This window comes from Rhamphochromis sp. 'chilingali', assembly GCF_963969265.1.
Source record: "Rhamphochromis sp. 'chilingali' genome assembly, chromosome: 15".
NCBI lineage: Eukaryota > Metazoa > Chordata > Actinopteri > Cichliformes > Cichlidae > Rhamphochromis > Rhamphochromis sp. 'chilingali'.
This window is the reverse complement of record NC_137942.1, coordinates 25713976-25731361: the sequence shown is the minus strand read 5'-3', so window position 1 is coordinate 25731361 and position 17386 is coordinate 25713976. Positions and strand designations below refer to the sequence as shown.

General features: G+C 42.2%; 1 protein-coding gene across 8 annotated transcripts; it reads left to right on the top strand.

Annotated features, from left to right (window-relative positions):
- The first annotated feature begins 4149 nt into the window (after nucleotides 1–4149).
- On the top strand, nucleotides 4150–14866 carry cdc42ep1b (CDC42 effector protein (Rho GTPase binding) 1b). 8 transcript variants are annotated; one of them, XM_080904257.1, is made up of 4 exons: nucleotides 4161–4345; nucleotides 8731–9246; nucleotides 10235–10789; nucleotides 13659–14866. In XM_080904257.1, exons 3-4 carry the CDS (start codon nucleotides 10336–10338, stop codon nucleotides 14288–14290), a joined length of 1086 nt encoding a protein of 361 aa, XP_080760383.1. In that variant the 5' UTR covers nucleotides 4161–4345; nucleotides 8731–9246; nucleotides 10235–10335; the 3' UTR covers nucleotides 14291–14866. The 8 variants fall into 8 exon arrangements, with proteins under 8 accessions (XP_080760386.1, XP_080760383.1, XP_080760387.1 ...); XM_080904261.1 differs by lacking the exon at nucleotides 8731–9246 and adding an exon at nucleotides 4959–5129; XM_080904258.1 differs by adding an exon at nucleotides 4959–5129 and having other exon boundaries at nucleotides 8731–10789.
- The last annotated feature ends 2520 nt before the right edge of the window (nucleotides 14867–17386 follow it).

Here is a 17386-nt window from a genome sequence, read left to right as displayed (position 1 = left end):
ACAAACATCTTTGTGGTGCCAGTGAAAACTGGCGCCCCGGCCTGCTCCTCTTCCTGTCACTCTCCTTCCAGGGCAGTGAGGTTTGAGTAGAATTACAGGGTGTAACAGGGCTGTCTAAATCTGAGCTTCACCACACATTTGAAATGCAGACACAGACAACTTTACAAACCGCTGCACATCAATTTTCAGATACGCAGTGTTAAAAAGGCATCTTTTGCTATAACCGCATGCTAAAAGTTGCCTTAAAACAGAATCAGGGTTATATAGTAATAAAACCGTCACAATACACATTATATATATTTTTCTGGTCTTTTTGGATTCCACTCGTTTTTCTGAGTATTTAAGCTCACATGTCAACATGCCCGGTGTTATTTTCTGTGGCAGCTCCTGCTTCTGTGCTTTATGTAAAGTTGAAGAGGACAAAAGCAGAGATAGCATATGGGTGTCATTGTTTTCTGTCCAAGGTCAAAGGTTTGACAGATGCCACACCTGCTGCTGGGTCACATACCACTGGCTTTTTCATGTTAACTGGCATCAATGAAACTCACCAACAGGACAATCAACCCTCCTGGAGAGAGTATTAGTTGGGTTAAGTTATTCAGTAAGATTTCAAGAAGCCATCTAGTTGTTGCTCATAATCTTTGACATATCCTTTGTTTTCATATCCAGCTCAGCATCTGGGTGTACGCGCTGAGCAGGAGCAACTATTTCTGTGAGAACAGTGGCTGGTTTCTCACCGGTGCTCCTAGGCACCGTCATCTGTCTCCACAGGCAGACATAAAGGGACAAGAGATTAACTCTTGCTGAGTCTTTGTATCTCTAATGATTCCTCCTGGCTTTTAAAAAGGTCATGCAATATCCCTGCACAAAACTGTGCCCTCACTTACTTATGCTGTTTTCTGTCACTGCAGAAGGTGAGAATCACTGAGCTGGAGTGTGGCTTCCTACAGAGCAAAGTAAAGCTTCATACATGCATGCACACTTTTTAGAAAATTGACAGAGACATGCAGCACACACATGCAAATTGAATTTTTGGACACTATGTGATGCAATGCATTGAAATGTCTTAAGAGATCTCAGTACTCCAGATTCTTGTTTTTCTAAAGCACACTGCAGAAACGCACCAATAATTGTGTGATACCCCACTCATATAAAAGCTCCCCACATTTTAAATCACCATTGTTATTAGGCACATTTTCAGTCTGATCTAAATTTATTTATTTCCTTTAAGACATAAATTAAGGTTCGAAAAGGGCTCAGCCGGGATAATTTGTTGACTTCTTTGTTTTTAACTGGTAGAAACTGGTTGAGGAAAAATGTTTTCTCAGGAACTGGTGAAAAAGCTGCTTTCTTTCCTTCTTTGTGGTTCCTCTTTTTTAAAGTGTTTGTTTGTAAAACTTAACCACAAAACTATGAATTGCACAACCCCATGGCTTTTGCTGAAGAACTAAAGAGCAACGTCCCTGAACGTGGGAGGGGTAGATGTGTGGGTCAAATACTGGAATTTTGCCCTGGACACTGGGGTTCAACTTTAGCTCAAGCCAAATGTCAAGGCTTACCAATTACTCCTCATTATTCTCATATTTTTTCTTTAGCATCACAAACCCATGTTAGAGCATCTCTGGGACACATTGCTTTGTGTGAGACTACTAACAGAGATGGCTTTCTAGCAGGAGGTCACAGAAAAAGTCCTGTAATTAACCCTCACAACCTTAAGCCTTTGCGTGTTTTGGTAGTTTTAAATATTTTTATTTATATATAATTTCCTTGACCTCTAAAAAGAACCTGCAAAAGATCTGCATCATCATAAAAAAACATCTGGCTTGCCTCTCTGGGCTTCTCTTGGAGACTTAGTGGATCAACAGCTAAGAGGTAGATTACTTTGCAGGAAGAGTTTAACAAAGTTCTGATGCAAAAATGCTGATGTGATGCAAAAGGTGAGAAACTTTTTGTTGCAAAGTTTCCAGGGAATGATCTCAGTATAATTATAGAATAGAATAAACAGATAATCTGCGTCAGACGTTATTGTCTTAAAAAACACGGCTCTCCTAAATTTAAACCCCGGTATCTAAAAACAAAGTGTTTCAGCATGCGTCTTTGTGTTCATGCCTGTTGTTTTATTGCAGCCTAGAAAGCACTGAGGATTTGCTTTACAATACTCTATTGTCTCCGAGCCAACACTCAGCTTCCTGGCAGGCCTGAATCCATCCAAAACAGGAGCGTAGATCCAGCAAAGACAGAGAGATCAGCTTCTTTTTTGTCCCCTTTAAACCTTCCATATATCACCTTCAGAGTCTTCTACAAACGCACATCTGGGTTTGTGGAGATCAGGAGTCTACCCTGTATCTGGTCTCTAAATCAGGAGCCAAGTGCAAAGTGAAATCACCCTTATATTTAACCATAGCTAATTTGTTTAAATGTGTTTATACTGGATGAGCTCATTACACTGACAGGCCGATGGCGATAGTGAGACGTTAACTGCTAAATGAATTTCAGCATCTGAAAGGAGTTTTAACTTCTTGGCGTCCTCTCTGATTTGCGAGAAAGCCATTTCCTGTGCAGAAAGCCTTCGTCTGTCTGAGACTTCTCATCCTGTTTGACTAGCATTCCTTCCTCTTCACCCCCTTCTCTTTCCTCCTCTTTTTCCCACAAGCTTTGTGTGTGTTTTTTGTGGGGTTTTTTTGGTCAGTTTGTCCTCTTTAATCCATGCTTGAGCCCATTTCTGCCATAACTTGCTTGTGCAAGAATTCAAAACGTGATCTCAAACACTCCTGAGCAGAGACAATATTTTCAGCACAATAGTTTATGGTGCCTGACTTCCTGTTATTGCTCACTCCCTCTGTCTTCTGTTTCTTTTTTTTTTCCACTGCTCATCAGAGAGCCTGTGATACTTGTCAGTGGGAGCTGCTCAACCACTCAGATTAACACAGCAGTGATGAAACCTTGTCTCGTATCCGTCCGCAGTACCGTCTCCCTTCATCACATCTGCTTCTCTTCACGCGCCTCCCCTTTACCAACTTCATCTGAGCTATCAGCTTCTCTCCCACAATCCCCCCTTTTTTATCTTGCTCTTTAACATTTGCAATGAGATCGTATTTTGCAGGTTTCAAAATGATTTTTCATTGTCATATATACATCATAAGGTAATCAGATCAGACATCTGGGCTTCTGTTTATCCAGTCAAATCTTTAGACTTTTCTTTTTTTTTCATTTCTGGGACTACAACAGCTGGTGTGAGTGATAAGTAGGCATTAGTGGACCTACGGGGATAATTTAACCTCTGAATCTCAGTTTAAAAGAGCAAAACTAGTGAGAATAAGAAGCACCAAAACTCTTCTAAAAAGTCATATTAAAGAGTTTGATGGATGTCAACTGAAGCAAAGGTTTAACAGATTTAAAGTAAAGAATTATTCTGTGTCTGCTGTGGATATATGTGTGAGATATGTGCTTTGTTAAAGAGCTGTTCACACAGATATCCCACACAATCACACACCTACCTGCAAACAGATAGTTGCATGCCCACATAAGCTTGGCCATGAGTGTATTTTTTCTCCTCAAAAAGCCACAAACCCACAGATGACATCTATGCAGATATGAGGAAATCTGAATAAAGGTCAGGGCGTGTGCATGTGTCTGTGTATTTGCTGCACATATCAGGTCATGTTTTTGATAAAGAGTTACTGCTTCCTGCCCAAAGGCAGGGCCAAAGATGCAGATGAGTTCAGACAGGAAGTAAATGCACATTAAAAAAAAATAAAATAAACAAGAGCAAAACTTCTAGACATGTGCTCATATTTATAAGTATAACCTCACAGTGGCTGGACAGTGTGGGTACGGCCACTATAGTTTCTTATTAAAGCCTCCAGCCCTCCATGAGGCTCACACCTGCCTGTGACTGTGTCAGCTATTTCTGCTGTTTGAGTCGTTCTGCTTTATCACAAGCCTGATGAACAGATCTGCACGTTGTTCACACTCTTTCTTCTTTTCATTCCTCTTATGTTGAGTTAATGTTGATCCTTCTCGGTCAGGTTTTAGCTTTGCATTGCTTCACCTATAACATACATGCATAAGGCAGGGTTTCACACTTCCGAGGTCCTCCTACCACCTCCACCCACACCCTTCTTTCTCTCTCTCTCCTCTTCCTCCCCATCCCCTTCCAGTTCACTTGCCAGCAGCAGCAGCACCAGCACCAGCACGGATCCGCTACGCTGCTGCGGTGCACTGATGTCCCAGCAGAAACTTACGGTGCACGCCGCAAACCGAGCAGGATGAAAACGAAAATAGATGGTAACCTCGAATTTTTTTAGAATCCGCTCTCTGCGTTTTTTCCCTTCTTTTCTCTAAGGTAAGATTAATCGAGGGAGTTTGTTAATGGCTTTGTGCATGTGGCTTGAAATTTACCGAGAACTGCTAATGAGCCTGCGATAAGAACAGCAAAAGTTATAGCCGAGGTGCAGTTACGCGGTCTGAATAAAGTGTTCCTATGGATTTACGCTCCAGTGTGTGCGTTTTTAGGCATGCATTCAGTGTATGAGAAGAACAGCATGGAGCTGTTTCACTTTTGCGTCTTATTCAGTTGTAATAACCTGTTACACGCCTTTGTTCCAATGACAGAGTCCGTTTGTCTCTGCAAAGTAACAAAGAAACAAACAAAAAGCGCTATCCAAGCTTCACACCGTTCATATATTGCAGGTGTATCAATCCAAATGCAGCATCATTGTTCAGTAAACGTCTCTCTGTATCCCCGAGCTTGTCAGTCACTTCATTTGAAGTGACTTTTTGCGTAACTTTTTCTGTACATCCTCTTTAACAGCGTCACTTCCCACAAACTCAGAGGTGGTTTGTGTTTTTAATCAAATTAAAACAGAAGTGACTGTAAAGCCCTTAACGTGCACTGAGGTGGTGAGATTTTGTTTGGTTTAAGCGTTTTAAATCAATTGGTTGGTGTTCTCCTCCAGCTGAGCCACAGAACAACTGTCCCAGATTTGTGCCAGGTCTCAGATCACTGGGCTGGCAGCCTGTCAGGGAGCTGGCGTCACTGTTAGAGAGGCTGCCCTTCAACCATCTAAACAACTGGAGTCCTTTCAGAGGCTTGGGCCTGTGTTAATCGCTGACCTCTCTTGAGGATGGTGAGTGAACGAGGACAATGAACTAAACATGCTTTATGTGCTTAATAATTACTCCTTTAAACTGCCAGTTTAATATTTCATCAACTGCACCTTCTCATTGTGTTTGCTTGATGGAAGTTTGGCAGATTTCATTATAGCCTTTGTCAGGCGATGCTCTCAAAGAGAATCAGACGTGTTTGCACGTAACTGTTGCCGGGCCTTGTTTCCCCAGAGTTTTGTTGACCCAAGTCCCAAACATAAAAAAAGGAATTCATGAAACTAGTGACAGATGGCGAGTGTTAAACAAGGCCACAGTGACTGATGTGTTTGCTTACCCTGCAGTTGTTTTGCAGTGCTTTCCTCACAGTATTTGTGCACTAAAAAATAAGTTAGTGAACCCGTCGGGGAGTGTTAGTGTTGTTATCTTCAGTGTTTCTGCACAAGTTTTGTTGACTCAAGAGAACATCAAGGTACGCGACAGAGGAAGGAAAAGAAAGGTCATATACAAGTGAGCGCTTCCATGTACGCACTGTGATATCAGTTGAATCAGCGTAAACCCAGATGTCACACCTCTCAGTCATCACCGACAGAGTCAAATCATGTATAGTGCTCTTGAACGTGTGCAGCACAGACACCCTCATGGCAGGCCGTGAAGTGCATTGCCACGTTGCAGCAGTCGATCCTTGTAAAGTGAGCGCATGCTGTATTTTTGAGCTGTGTGTAATGGTCAGGGTGCTCTGACCTCAACCGCAGTTTGCTGGTGCAGTGCTCTAAGAGGACGACGGCCCTCCGGTCCAGGGGAGGAAGCAACTTCAGAGCTGATCCACTCTGACTCAGCCTTGCATCTCCATATAAGTCTACATGCGACCATGTTTCGCTGCCAGCCTCTCAGATGTCTCCAGAGCCCATTTTTGCAGTTTGTGGGTCTGTGGTACCAGATGTTTAACTAACGCGGTAATTCCACTTGCAGCTGGGTGACTGACAGAGACAGGAAGCATGTTTGACAGTGTGTGTGTTTTTGTGACATAGGGAAAGACAGAGACAAAGGACAGTGAGATTAATTAAAGTGAAAGCCTAAAATAGAAGCCGAGGGGGACACACACTTAAAGACGGAGGTATAAATGTGCTTCTCATCAGCGTCCCCAGATCCTTTATTTGATGCACATAATTGATGGCGTCCGGTCTGCTCTCCCAGCTGCACGCTGTTCCCATTACACTTTTCAGACCTGCATGTTTGCCACTGTGTCTGCAATCAGCCCGGCCGCTCATGTGAAACAGGTTTGTTTACGGATGCCCGCAGGTTCAATTTAGGGATAATTAGCATGTTTAGCACATCTAAACGTCTTTCTGTGTGTTCCTAACAAGGCCAATTGTAGGACTGAAGTTTCCAAACTGAGTTTATGTGCCGGAATTACACTTAATTTTACATGGAGAGCTGAGCTGAATTACTGCTCACAAAGTCACAAGAGGGGAGGGGGAAGAAGATTATATAAAAGTCTGTTATGTACCTAGAAGAATTTGGCAGCTAGAAGAGCTGGAGAAACATAATAGCTGCACCATGAGAAGCTGTGATTGATTAACACACTTAGTAGTAATAATTCAAGGAGACTTTGTCCCTGTGTTTGCTTTTCATTTGCATCGATAGCGATTCATATGGTCCTTGTCAAACATCGCTAGGAACCTGAGTGAGTGCAGCACCGAGTTTGAGGCCAGTTCTACCAGTGCTTCTTATATGTACGCGAAAAGTTGTTCCATGATGCCAGTGTTTATGCAGCGTTTACTCTAGAGCAGGGGTGTGCAATTAATTTTGCCAAACGGGCCTCATGTGGAACTGGGACTGTTGTGGATGGCTGCACCAAAAATGCTTACATAGAGATAAAATTCATAATAAGCAGAATATTGAGGCAGCTATGACTGTGAATTGGGGCTATGTAAATAAAATTGAATTGAATTGAATTGAGTTCATTGATGCAGCCCTCCACAACAGTCCCAGTTTCTAATGTGGTTAACTTGGAAAAGTTAACACTCCAACCCTGCCCTAGAGTGACTGCTAGCTGCTCCACTCTGTGTGTAGTGGGAGGGGCACATAGAAACACAGGTGCACATTTGTTTAGTTATCTTTGCGATCATTGACATTAAATAATTGCCAAGCTTCTTACTTCTAAATTTAACCATCAGAACAAATTGACAAAATTGTTAACTTAACCCCGGCCTAGTTCTAAACCCAAACCTAAAACTTAGTCCGAATTCTCAAAAAGTCTTTTTCAATGGGTGTAGAAAGTGAGGACAGGCCATAAAGTTGTCTTTTTTTAAATGTCATTACTCTGCTCCCCACAAAGAAAGCTGGACATGTTTGGATCAGCAGTTTTTAGAAAGCTGCAAACCATTCTGCCTGTTCTACACAGCAACATGTTGAAGCCACAATCACACAGACACAAGCATTTACTGCAGCGACTGAATCTTCCTAACGTCCCTGTTTTCAAAACTCTGAGGTCATGAGTGCCTGCACGTGATGTGTTTATGGGACATCTGTAAATTTTAGCTCCAAAAACACAAGTTGCACTCTGCCTGAAAGGGTGCTCCACTCGTTCATATGTAATACTAATGTGTTAGGAAATAGGAATAAAAACAAAAAGCTAGTCATATTTTTTATTTTAATTGAAGGAATTCAAAAGTTGGGGATTTAATCTAAAACTCCCAACAGCACAAAGCAGTTTCCAATCCAACTCTTTCCAAGGCTGGTGTTGTCATCTACACTGCATGTTTGCCTCTGAGGTTAATGGTTATCTGTCACTCACCTTCTTGTGCTGCACAGGCCCAAATCACTAAAGCTAAGTATTATTAAGCTGAGCTGAGAGATCAGAAGTGGTCAAATCCCCAGACTTTCCCTCTTCTTGTATGAATGGATATTGGCTCTTTCTGCAAATATGTCCACTTTTTCCTCTGATTTCTTTCCCTTCTTCAGGTCAGTAAATGTTATCTGTTTCAAAATCTTTGTGCTGGAACTCTATCAGTAACCAAAAATGAATAGAAAGCGATCTTAGTTCATACCTATGCCCAGCAAGCGTGGTGCCATCATCTTACTTAAGTTCTTAGATCACACTTCCAGATTGGCCTGGCAGCAGCCTCGGCTAGTAACTCCTGCAGCCTGTGCTGTTAATCCATCGCTGGCTGTGTTGTTGAAAGGTCTCGTGTTTGGAGATTACTAGTGCTCCTTTTGCCTTGGATTCATTCGTTCAGCAGGAAGGAAGACAGTCCTCTAAGTGTGTCCAGGAAAAACAGAACCTGGGGACCTTCGGATGTTTTTGGAGAGTCGTTTATTCAAAGAGCTGATTATTTCCCCACCTGTCGAGTCACTGCTTCAACATTAAACTAAATCAGATTCTAAACTACAAAAGTGTGTAAAGGGTAAGGAGGTGAGTCTAAGTACACACAGAAGACCTCTGTAAGCTCCCCGTCAGGTTTTATTTGTCAAGTTCGGTCACAGACTTCCCAGCAAATAATCCCAGCAGTGCAACATATTAGAGCTCTGATGCATTTATGTCTGCCTGAAAACTCCTTGTTTAGGGTTTGGTCTTGCGTGTAACTCTCATCTCTCTCCTTTTTTCTCCCTAATCTTTAGCTTGCCCCATGTGAACTGAATGAAAACCTACCTGGCAAACACTGAAGTCCTAAGTGGATTGAAGAAGGCTAGTAAGGGAGTCCGAGAGGGAGGGAAGACAGAAGGGATTAGCAGCTAATCCAGTGCACGGACAATCCTGAAGGAGCTTTATCGTTCTCCCAGAACGATGCAGACGAAACAGTTACTGGATTACACCGCTTTACTTTATTGCCCTTTCCAAGAGCGCATCAGCCTTCTTCTTTTGCTCTGATTGCTTTCGTTGGCTCTCAAAAGGTTTTACCTCTTGGGTGCACAGGGAACAGGGAACAGAGGACAAAGAAGCCGGGCGACAAGGCCTGGGGACAGGATGTCCTGTGGACAGTGTGGTGCCACACATGGATAAATCTTTTCAGCGGTAGACTGTGCATGGCAGCGGACGCTCTGTTTTTTGTTTGCTCGGACACTAAGGAAGACAAGTGGAGAACAGCGCAGTGGATAAGACACTTAAGACCCTCTCAGAACAAACACTTAATGCCAGTAAGCAATATCGGAAATGCAGCAGTGTTAAATTTCAGCTGTATTTTTTGAGTCTTTACAGAAAGTACCTGAAAGCTTGTGAACCTCAAGCAAGATAAAGCTCACTGACCAATAAAAGCAAAAGACTGACAATTTCCATTCAGTGATTCAGGATGCATGCATTTCATCACTGCTTGCCCCGTGTGCATGCAATGTTCATGGGTTGCTAAAGTGCGGTTAGAAACCACAGAGACCTGAGTAACACCTCAGGCACACACTCAAGTGTTTGTCTCAAATTTAGGCTAATTTAGGCTATCAGCAATAGTGAGAAGAGAAAGTACGTCAAGTGAAGGAATGTAGTAATATTTCTGTTATACCCTTTAATGTCTGCTGTTTGTTTCTGTGTAAAAGCCTCATAAAAGGGGAATTAAGCACACCTTCATAAGACTTCCTGGTGACACAATTCTCTTAATGTGTGCAAGCAAAATTTAAGTTCTTCAAGAGTAAACAAAGGATTAAATTAAGTGAAAGCACTATAAAAACCAGCCTGGTTTATTGTTTTCAAACAGCTGTCTGACAGCTGAGTGTCCTTTCAGCTGTGAAGTGATTTTCTTTTCTTAATTTGCTGAATAACTACTCAGTCAGCCTTATGCTCTCAGGCTGAGGTAACCAGAGGAAGCGTGGTTTGACGTTTATCTTTGTTATTTTGTCATCACCGAAATCTACAGTTGCGCAGTAGAAGTACGTTTGGTCATTTTGGACAAAAGCAGCGGTGAATGAGTGGAGACAGAGAGGGTGAAATAGACGGGGATGGCTCTACATTCATTTTGGCATCTTAGAGTGGAGATGTAAAAGGACGCCGGGGGCAGGCAGTGGATGAATAGCTGGCTGTGACTGTATTGAGAATTGATTATACACACATTCTCTGCTGACTGAACGACCACATATTTCTGTTCTCTCTCCTCGCTGTCCAGGCTTTTCAATTTTTCCTTCTTTTTTTTTTTCCCAGTGGACCCCAAACTGGATTTCAGACTTGACTGACGTGTAATCAGAGTCCAGGCGTTTCCATTCAAATTTTAAAGGGAAATTACGCAACTTTTCTTTGCCACTATGAGTCTTGGAAAGCTGCCAGGGATTAAAGGCCTTGTGTCTGGCTCTCAAGGGAAACGTCGCTTCAAGAGCGACCTCTCTGTGGACATGATCAGCCCACCGCTGGGAGATTTCCGCCACACCATGCACGTCGGTCGTGGCGGGGATGTGTTTGGCGACACTTCCTTCCTCAGCAACTACGGAGGCATCAGGGAGCCAGGAAGTCCAGACTCAGCGAGCAGCTCCAAAACAACAGGATTCTTCACACGCACCTTTCGGCATGTGCGCAAGACTTCTGGTCCGCGGCCACGAGGGGGTTCTCGCGATTTGTCTTCCCCGCCGCCAGATATCTCACCTATCATCAAGAATGCGATCTCCTTGCCCCAGCTGAACATAGACTCATCTAATGGGTGCCTGCAGAGGGTGCTGTTCCCCAGCTCCATCAGCTCAACAGATGATTCCTTCTGCACATATGGTGAGATAATACAGATAATCACTTCCAGCATGGGACTGGACTTATGTAAAGCATCTTAGCGGTGAGATTATCGTCATTAAAAGTGAGCAGAGAAAATGTAGAGGCGGCGATCATACGCAAATATAACGGTTTATTAAGAAGGCAGCAGCGTGTTATCTGAAAGAGTGTCACACGAGCTACGGCGGCACAGATTAATCGACTTCGAGCACAGACTGCGTGCGCTCGTGTTGACAGTGGGACTGCACAGTTGGCTGAAAAGGTCAAAGGTCACAATATAAGCCATTAGAAGCACTATCCATTTACAAATTGCTTGTTCCTGTTACGTCAGATAAACCTGTGAGGTTGTGACAGAAGCTTATTTTGAAACTTATTTCTGAAACCTCACAAATAAACCCAGCAAGATAACCAGAATTGTTACCTCTTATAATAATGAATATACTTTAGTCTTCAGCCCCTCCTTTATCTCACACACATTCTTGATCTTTTTAGTTTTTATTATCCAACAGAGGCTACAGAGGCTAGACTACATGTGTCAAAACATGCCTACGAACATTGCCTTGACATTTGAAGGTTTTGAGCGATTAAATGCCAAAAGGCACAGTATTCATAAAATAACAGGTGGAAACAAAATTAAAAGTTAATACATCATAGAATTAAAGATCAAACAGAGCAGGGAAGCTTTAAAAGAGAGAATTCCAAAGAAAAAAGCTCCACAAAAGTTTGTGGTGGTCAGAGGAGCAGGTGGTTTAAAGAGATCAACAGAGGGATCCCATGAGTATATAAAGGAGGGGAAGTGTGCAGAACATCAGAGAGAAAATAGGAATGGAGGTGCGATGCTATGGTGAGACTTTAAAGTAAGAAGCAGAATCTTAGACTGAGTGTGGTATTTTACAGGAAGTCGGTGAAGCTGTTAAAGGACTGGAATAATTAGTTCTATGAACGATGTTTTTGTATTGACACCAGCAGATGCATATTTTTAATCCTTTGAACTCTGTAGAGAAGTTTGTGTGGTCAGCCAGAGAGGATAGAACTACAAAAAACAATACAATATGTAACCAGAGCATGTTTTAGAGTAGCAGTGCTGTTAGCTGTGTGGATAGAGAATACCACATTTGTCCAGTCAGACGGACTGAATGTCGAAAAACTGCATCCTGTTGCTGAAATTGTAGTTATTATTTTTTACGACACATCAGCATCGTCTGGTTTTTTTTTGTACTTGGTCTGACATTTGACATTTGACAGCCTTGATAAATGTGGAACTCGTGGTTTCGCCTCACCTCACATGGGACAAAGTTTTCTATTGTAGCATAAGAATGATTAGTATTGGCAGGAGGGGCACAAACCAAGGTGATTATATGAGTTTGACGTCATGATCTTCTAGTCTTTTAGAAGCTTTCCAATGCCACATTAACATCACAGCCAATTTGTGCTATTTTGTTGTTGAGATAGAAGTTCCTGCAAAAGGTATTTATATAGAAAATTAAATGTGATGCTCCAAAATAACCAGGCAGCGAGCCAGTATCTAAGCCATGCTGTCATATTCAAGATGAACTATGTTCTTCAAATTCAAACTGTTACTATGATACAATTTCTCATTGTCGTCTGAGCTCACTCTCCAGCAGACTTTGACTATAAATACAGAGGGTGAGGTTGCCCTTCTTTCAGCACCATTCCCACATTCCTCCAGGACAACCGGTAAACACGCTGGCATCTTCTGAATCATTTGGAATCACCAAGGCAACCCCTGTACACAATTAGGCCCATAAACACACACACTTACACATACACACAGCTGGTTTGGAAGAAAGAGAAAGACTCGCAGGGCTTTTCCTGTCATCTCTGTGTGCGTGTGCCTCAGTGAACGCCATAAACACACCATTCATTATATCTGCTGAGTGTTCAGAGCTTATCAGGCAGCGGTCTGCAGTGTGGAGACTGGAAATACCCTTTTGCTCTCCAGATTTATTACCCACCTCATAAGGAATGCACACAAAGTTGATGATGTAAGCCATCAGAGAGAGAGTCAGTGAGCTAAGGCACGAGCTTTTCCTTATCAGTCTTGAATTCGCCCTCTGTTGTCATTTGCAAATATAGTTTTTTCACTGATGCTCTGCAGTCTGGATTTTTTTCTTAAACATTATTTCTCAAATTTTTACACATATAATTTAAAACTAAATCAATCAAACATCACCAGCACTTCACTAACGTTGCTGGACTTCCATTATAAAACATTTAACACCCTTCACTGCTCTTGCATTTCTGCTGACTGACAGTTAACAGTAAGTGATGGTGACACTAATTCACAGTGTTTACGACAGCGTGAGTTATCGTTGGTTAGGCACCGTGGAGCCTGACATTACCAGTGGGTTGTTACATGCTGCCCCCTTCTGGTCAGAGAGCTAAACTGCAGAACATAACCTCCAGCTCACACAAGAATTAAAGCTTATTATTATTTTTTTTAACATACAGGCATTATTCTTTTTCTGATCGTGATATTCAGACTGCAAAGATAATTGTTTTTGAAGTAACTCAAAAAGTGTAAAAAGCAGCGAGGATCTGTCCTCACCTCACATGTGCATACATGGAAAGCTGGAGGCAGGACCAGCAGCAGAAGACCAACAGACTGATCAGAGTAGAGAGCAGATATGACACTGATCAGTATATGGCACTGCAGGGAGGAGCTGGAGGGGAGATGTGTTATAAAGCAGCTTGTAGTAATTGTAGGCAGATATAAGCAACTTAAGCAACATGTGGTCATTTCATGATCAGCTGAGGTTCAGCCTATGTTTGTTCTTGTTCGCAGATCAAAAAAAGGATTCGTTTGATTTGGTAATATAATTAATTCACATCTTTTTGTCTTTGTTTGCAGGTCTGCAGTCTGGGTTTGTCACTCTGCCGCGCCTCTCCCGCATCGACAGACAATTCCATGATGGAAACGCGCAGAAAGGCTCGGCACCAGACAGTGGCAGGCTAACACGTACGCGCTCGGACTCCCTCACTTCCTTCACTGTGGACCTCGGCCCTTCTCTCATGGCTGAGGTCTTGGACTTGATTGACGACCCCAACCGTCTTCGGATATCCAATCACAGCCAAGAGGCAGGGGAGGAAGAGCAGGGTGAGGAGGGAGACGACAACAGCTCGCTAACAGAGACGCCCGTGCAGACCCCTCTAGTCACCTCACCTGACCTTTCCGTGTGCAGCGGGTCAATCGGGCAGGACACAAACAACAGGCGGTGCTCTGGTACGTCTGATTTGACAGAGGAGGAGGACAGGAAGTCTGTAAGGACACCGGATGCGTCCGCTCGGTCCCCTCATAGATCGGAGCCTGTCATGGAGGCAGAAAGGTTCCAGAAGGCTGCTGACGTGCTGTCCCGCCACTACGGTGGAGGATCCTTCACGAAGGGAGTGAGGAGGAGCAGTAGCGGTACAAACCAATCTATTTCCCAAAGCCGCGAAGCGTCTCACGAATTAAGTGAAGAAGAGGAGGAGATAAAAGTATAGATGTCAAAACTCTGAAACTGTCCAGCGACCTGGGTTCACGAGGGAGGAACGTGTGACTTTCTGTTCCTCAGAAACATCCTTCATCCTTTACACATGCATATACACGGAAATAACTGACCAGTACTCAGTCATGATGCCAGACTTCCCCCCTCTTCCTGGACAACACTGCTGTTGTGATATTAAACTGTCTATTTATTTGTTGCTTTTCAGTATACAGACAACTAACACTATGTAGTCATGATGTTCTGAAGCAAATTAAAAGAACAATAAAGAGTTCGCAGGGCTGAGGTGTCAAAGGGAAGCTGGGATTTAAAGGAACAAAGTAGCTGCATTATGTTTCAATATTAACACATTACAGTCCCTGTAAATAAATTTAACAGAAGGGATTGTTTTGTTTTTATTTTGTTTTTTTACAGGTTCAATTCTAATACTAATCCAAAGTCTATATGATGACCTCCTGTAACAACTATAATACTCAGTAAACATGTATCAGTGTTAGACTCGATGTTGAATAAAGTGTGGGCTGGTGTAATAAAAGACTGATTTAAAACATGAAATATCTGCTTACATTATCCATTAATGATGTAATCCCACTCCCACTATTAGTCTGTCCTCTGGATTTCCTTATCTTAATGTTTTACTGCAAACATAAAACGTGGCTGATCCTGATACAATGCAGCTCAGTCTACTGTGATCCTGCCTCATAGACTCTGATTGGCTCTGTGAACAGTCATGAGTCAGACTGTAAATCACTTTGACTCATGACCTACTTTGAGAGGGGATGGTCTGCACCACTACAGTGGCCGGAGTCAGCTTATTTACAAGTCCTGTTTAAATGTGATAAAGTGCTGCACAACGTCAGACATCGGTGATAATAAATAAGAAACTCTGAGAAGTGTTTCAGCTGTGCACCCTGCCTCATATACACTAAAGGTGACAACGCTTCTACAAAAGAAGTGTGTCTGAATTAGAGGGAGACAGGTGGAAACAGAACATGCAAGGAGCAGAGATAGTTAAGGCAGAGGAGTTTAAATACAACCATCCAAAGAAATGGTCAGTGCACAAGAGAGGTGAAGAAGAGAGAGCAGGCAGGGTGGAGCAGGTGGAGACCTGTGTTAGGGATGATGTGTGACAGAATGATAGCAGAAAGAGTGAAAGCAAAGGTTTATAAGATGAGAGTAAGATCTGCTGTGATGCTTGGTTTGGACACAGTGGCACTAACAAAAAGACAGGAGGCAAAACTAAAGACATGAAGAAGAAGAAAAACAAGAAAAAAAACACCTGTGCATCCTTGATAATAACTCCTCCACAAACCTCCTCTTTTATCTATCTTCCAGATTAATTTTAGGAACTGATACATCCTTCAAGGTTGTGTACTAAGCCTGACTTCTGGTCTGGTTTTTATTTGGAAGAAGTAATGTTGAGGCTGCTGCAGCCTCTCTTGGTAAACCGTAATGGAGCTGCATGTCCGGCAACTTCATTGTATGCATTAATTTAACAATCATAATCTCTTAATCTCTCAATTTTCATTTATTTGAAAACAGTTTATGATTTTTTGTCACTTAAGTAAATGTTTAATAGTGAATGTAGTAGACCGATTCTTTGGGTTCAGTCATGTCTTCGACAACTCTGTGTTCACCACGCTTGTTGCAAAGACGTGCAAAAGCACACCTGAAAATGTGTGTGCAAAACTGAATTTAAGACGAATCCCTCAAAAACAGCAAAGCTCTGCAGCTGCACAGGTCATGTGGTGATAGAATAAATACACTGGTATGTGTAAGTAAATTTTTTTTGTCAGCAAGCGAGCTAAAATGTATTTAGCTGCCAAATGGAGATTATCAGTGTGATTAAATGAGTTTGTTAGGCCAGCTAGAAGCCTGCTGGACACTCCTAGGTGAGGTGTTTCAGATATGTCCCATCAGGAGGAGCCGCTGAGTTAGAACTGTTACATCTTTTGGCTGGCTTGCGAAATGCTTTGGGAGCATCAGTAGCATCAGGAGCATGAGTAAGACCAAATTTTCACTCGGTGCTACCTCAACACTCAGCATAACTGCTGTTACAGTCGATCTGATGTGCTTGCTTTGCCTACAAATATAACAATGACAACCCTCAGATCAATGTATTTTCTAAAACTACCTTACATAATAACCAGTAAATAGCCGAGCCTTAGTTTAGTTCAGATTAAACATACTATGAAGAACAAAATGGGACATCATTGAGAGCCGCATTTCTTCATGGGAGACTTCATTTACTCACTCATACACACATGAATCTTTTTCAGGAGGGTTCCAACCATTAAAGACAAACTGGAGCTACAATCCGTGTTGTGTACCAACTTGAAACCATTTGTGGTTGATTTTATAGATCTCACTAAAAATAGGATGTATGCCATTCAAATGCAATAGTATGCCGATTGCAGTGGAGAGTCAGATGATATAACCAAACACGACGTCAGGTATAGAAGCTATTGATGCATTTGATGCCCAGAGTGGACACCAAACATACATAAATATAAAATTTATTTAATCCCACACTGGGAAATTCACTTGTTACAGCAGCACAACTGACAGCTAGAAAAGTGAATTGGAGATATATTATATCAGCGCATTAAAAAAAGCCAAAATCCTATAATATTTACAGATGGTTACTATATACAGTAAAATACAACATTTTTTTAATAGTGATAATTATATACATGAATTTTTAAATAGTATTATCACCTCAAACAAAGAGATGCCTACTGGGTTTAGGCTCTTTAGGTCACCAGTTACCCTGGACGTCTATGGCTCATGTGTCTTGTGATAATTACTTTGGTCCTAAAATAGAGTCACTTTGTTGGTATAAATTAAATTAAATCAAATTTTTAATGCTGGGAGGTCAGTTTCTTTATCATAATTATGCAAATTCTCCTGACAATTGATCAACAACCACTGATCAAGGCCCACTGATCAAACACCACTGACCTCCCAGTCCATTGTTCCTTCTGTGGGCTGGTTTCAGTCATTGGGGAAACCTGCAGTCAGCTGAGACTGAAGGAGTCACTTGGATGAGTGATGAAACGTTTCTCCCACTGAAAACGCTACGTCCAGACTAGCA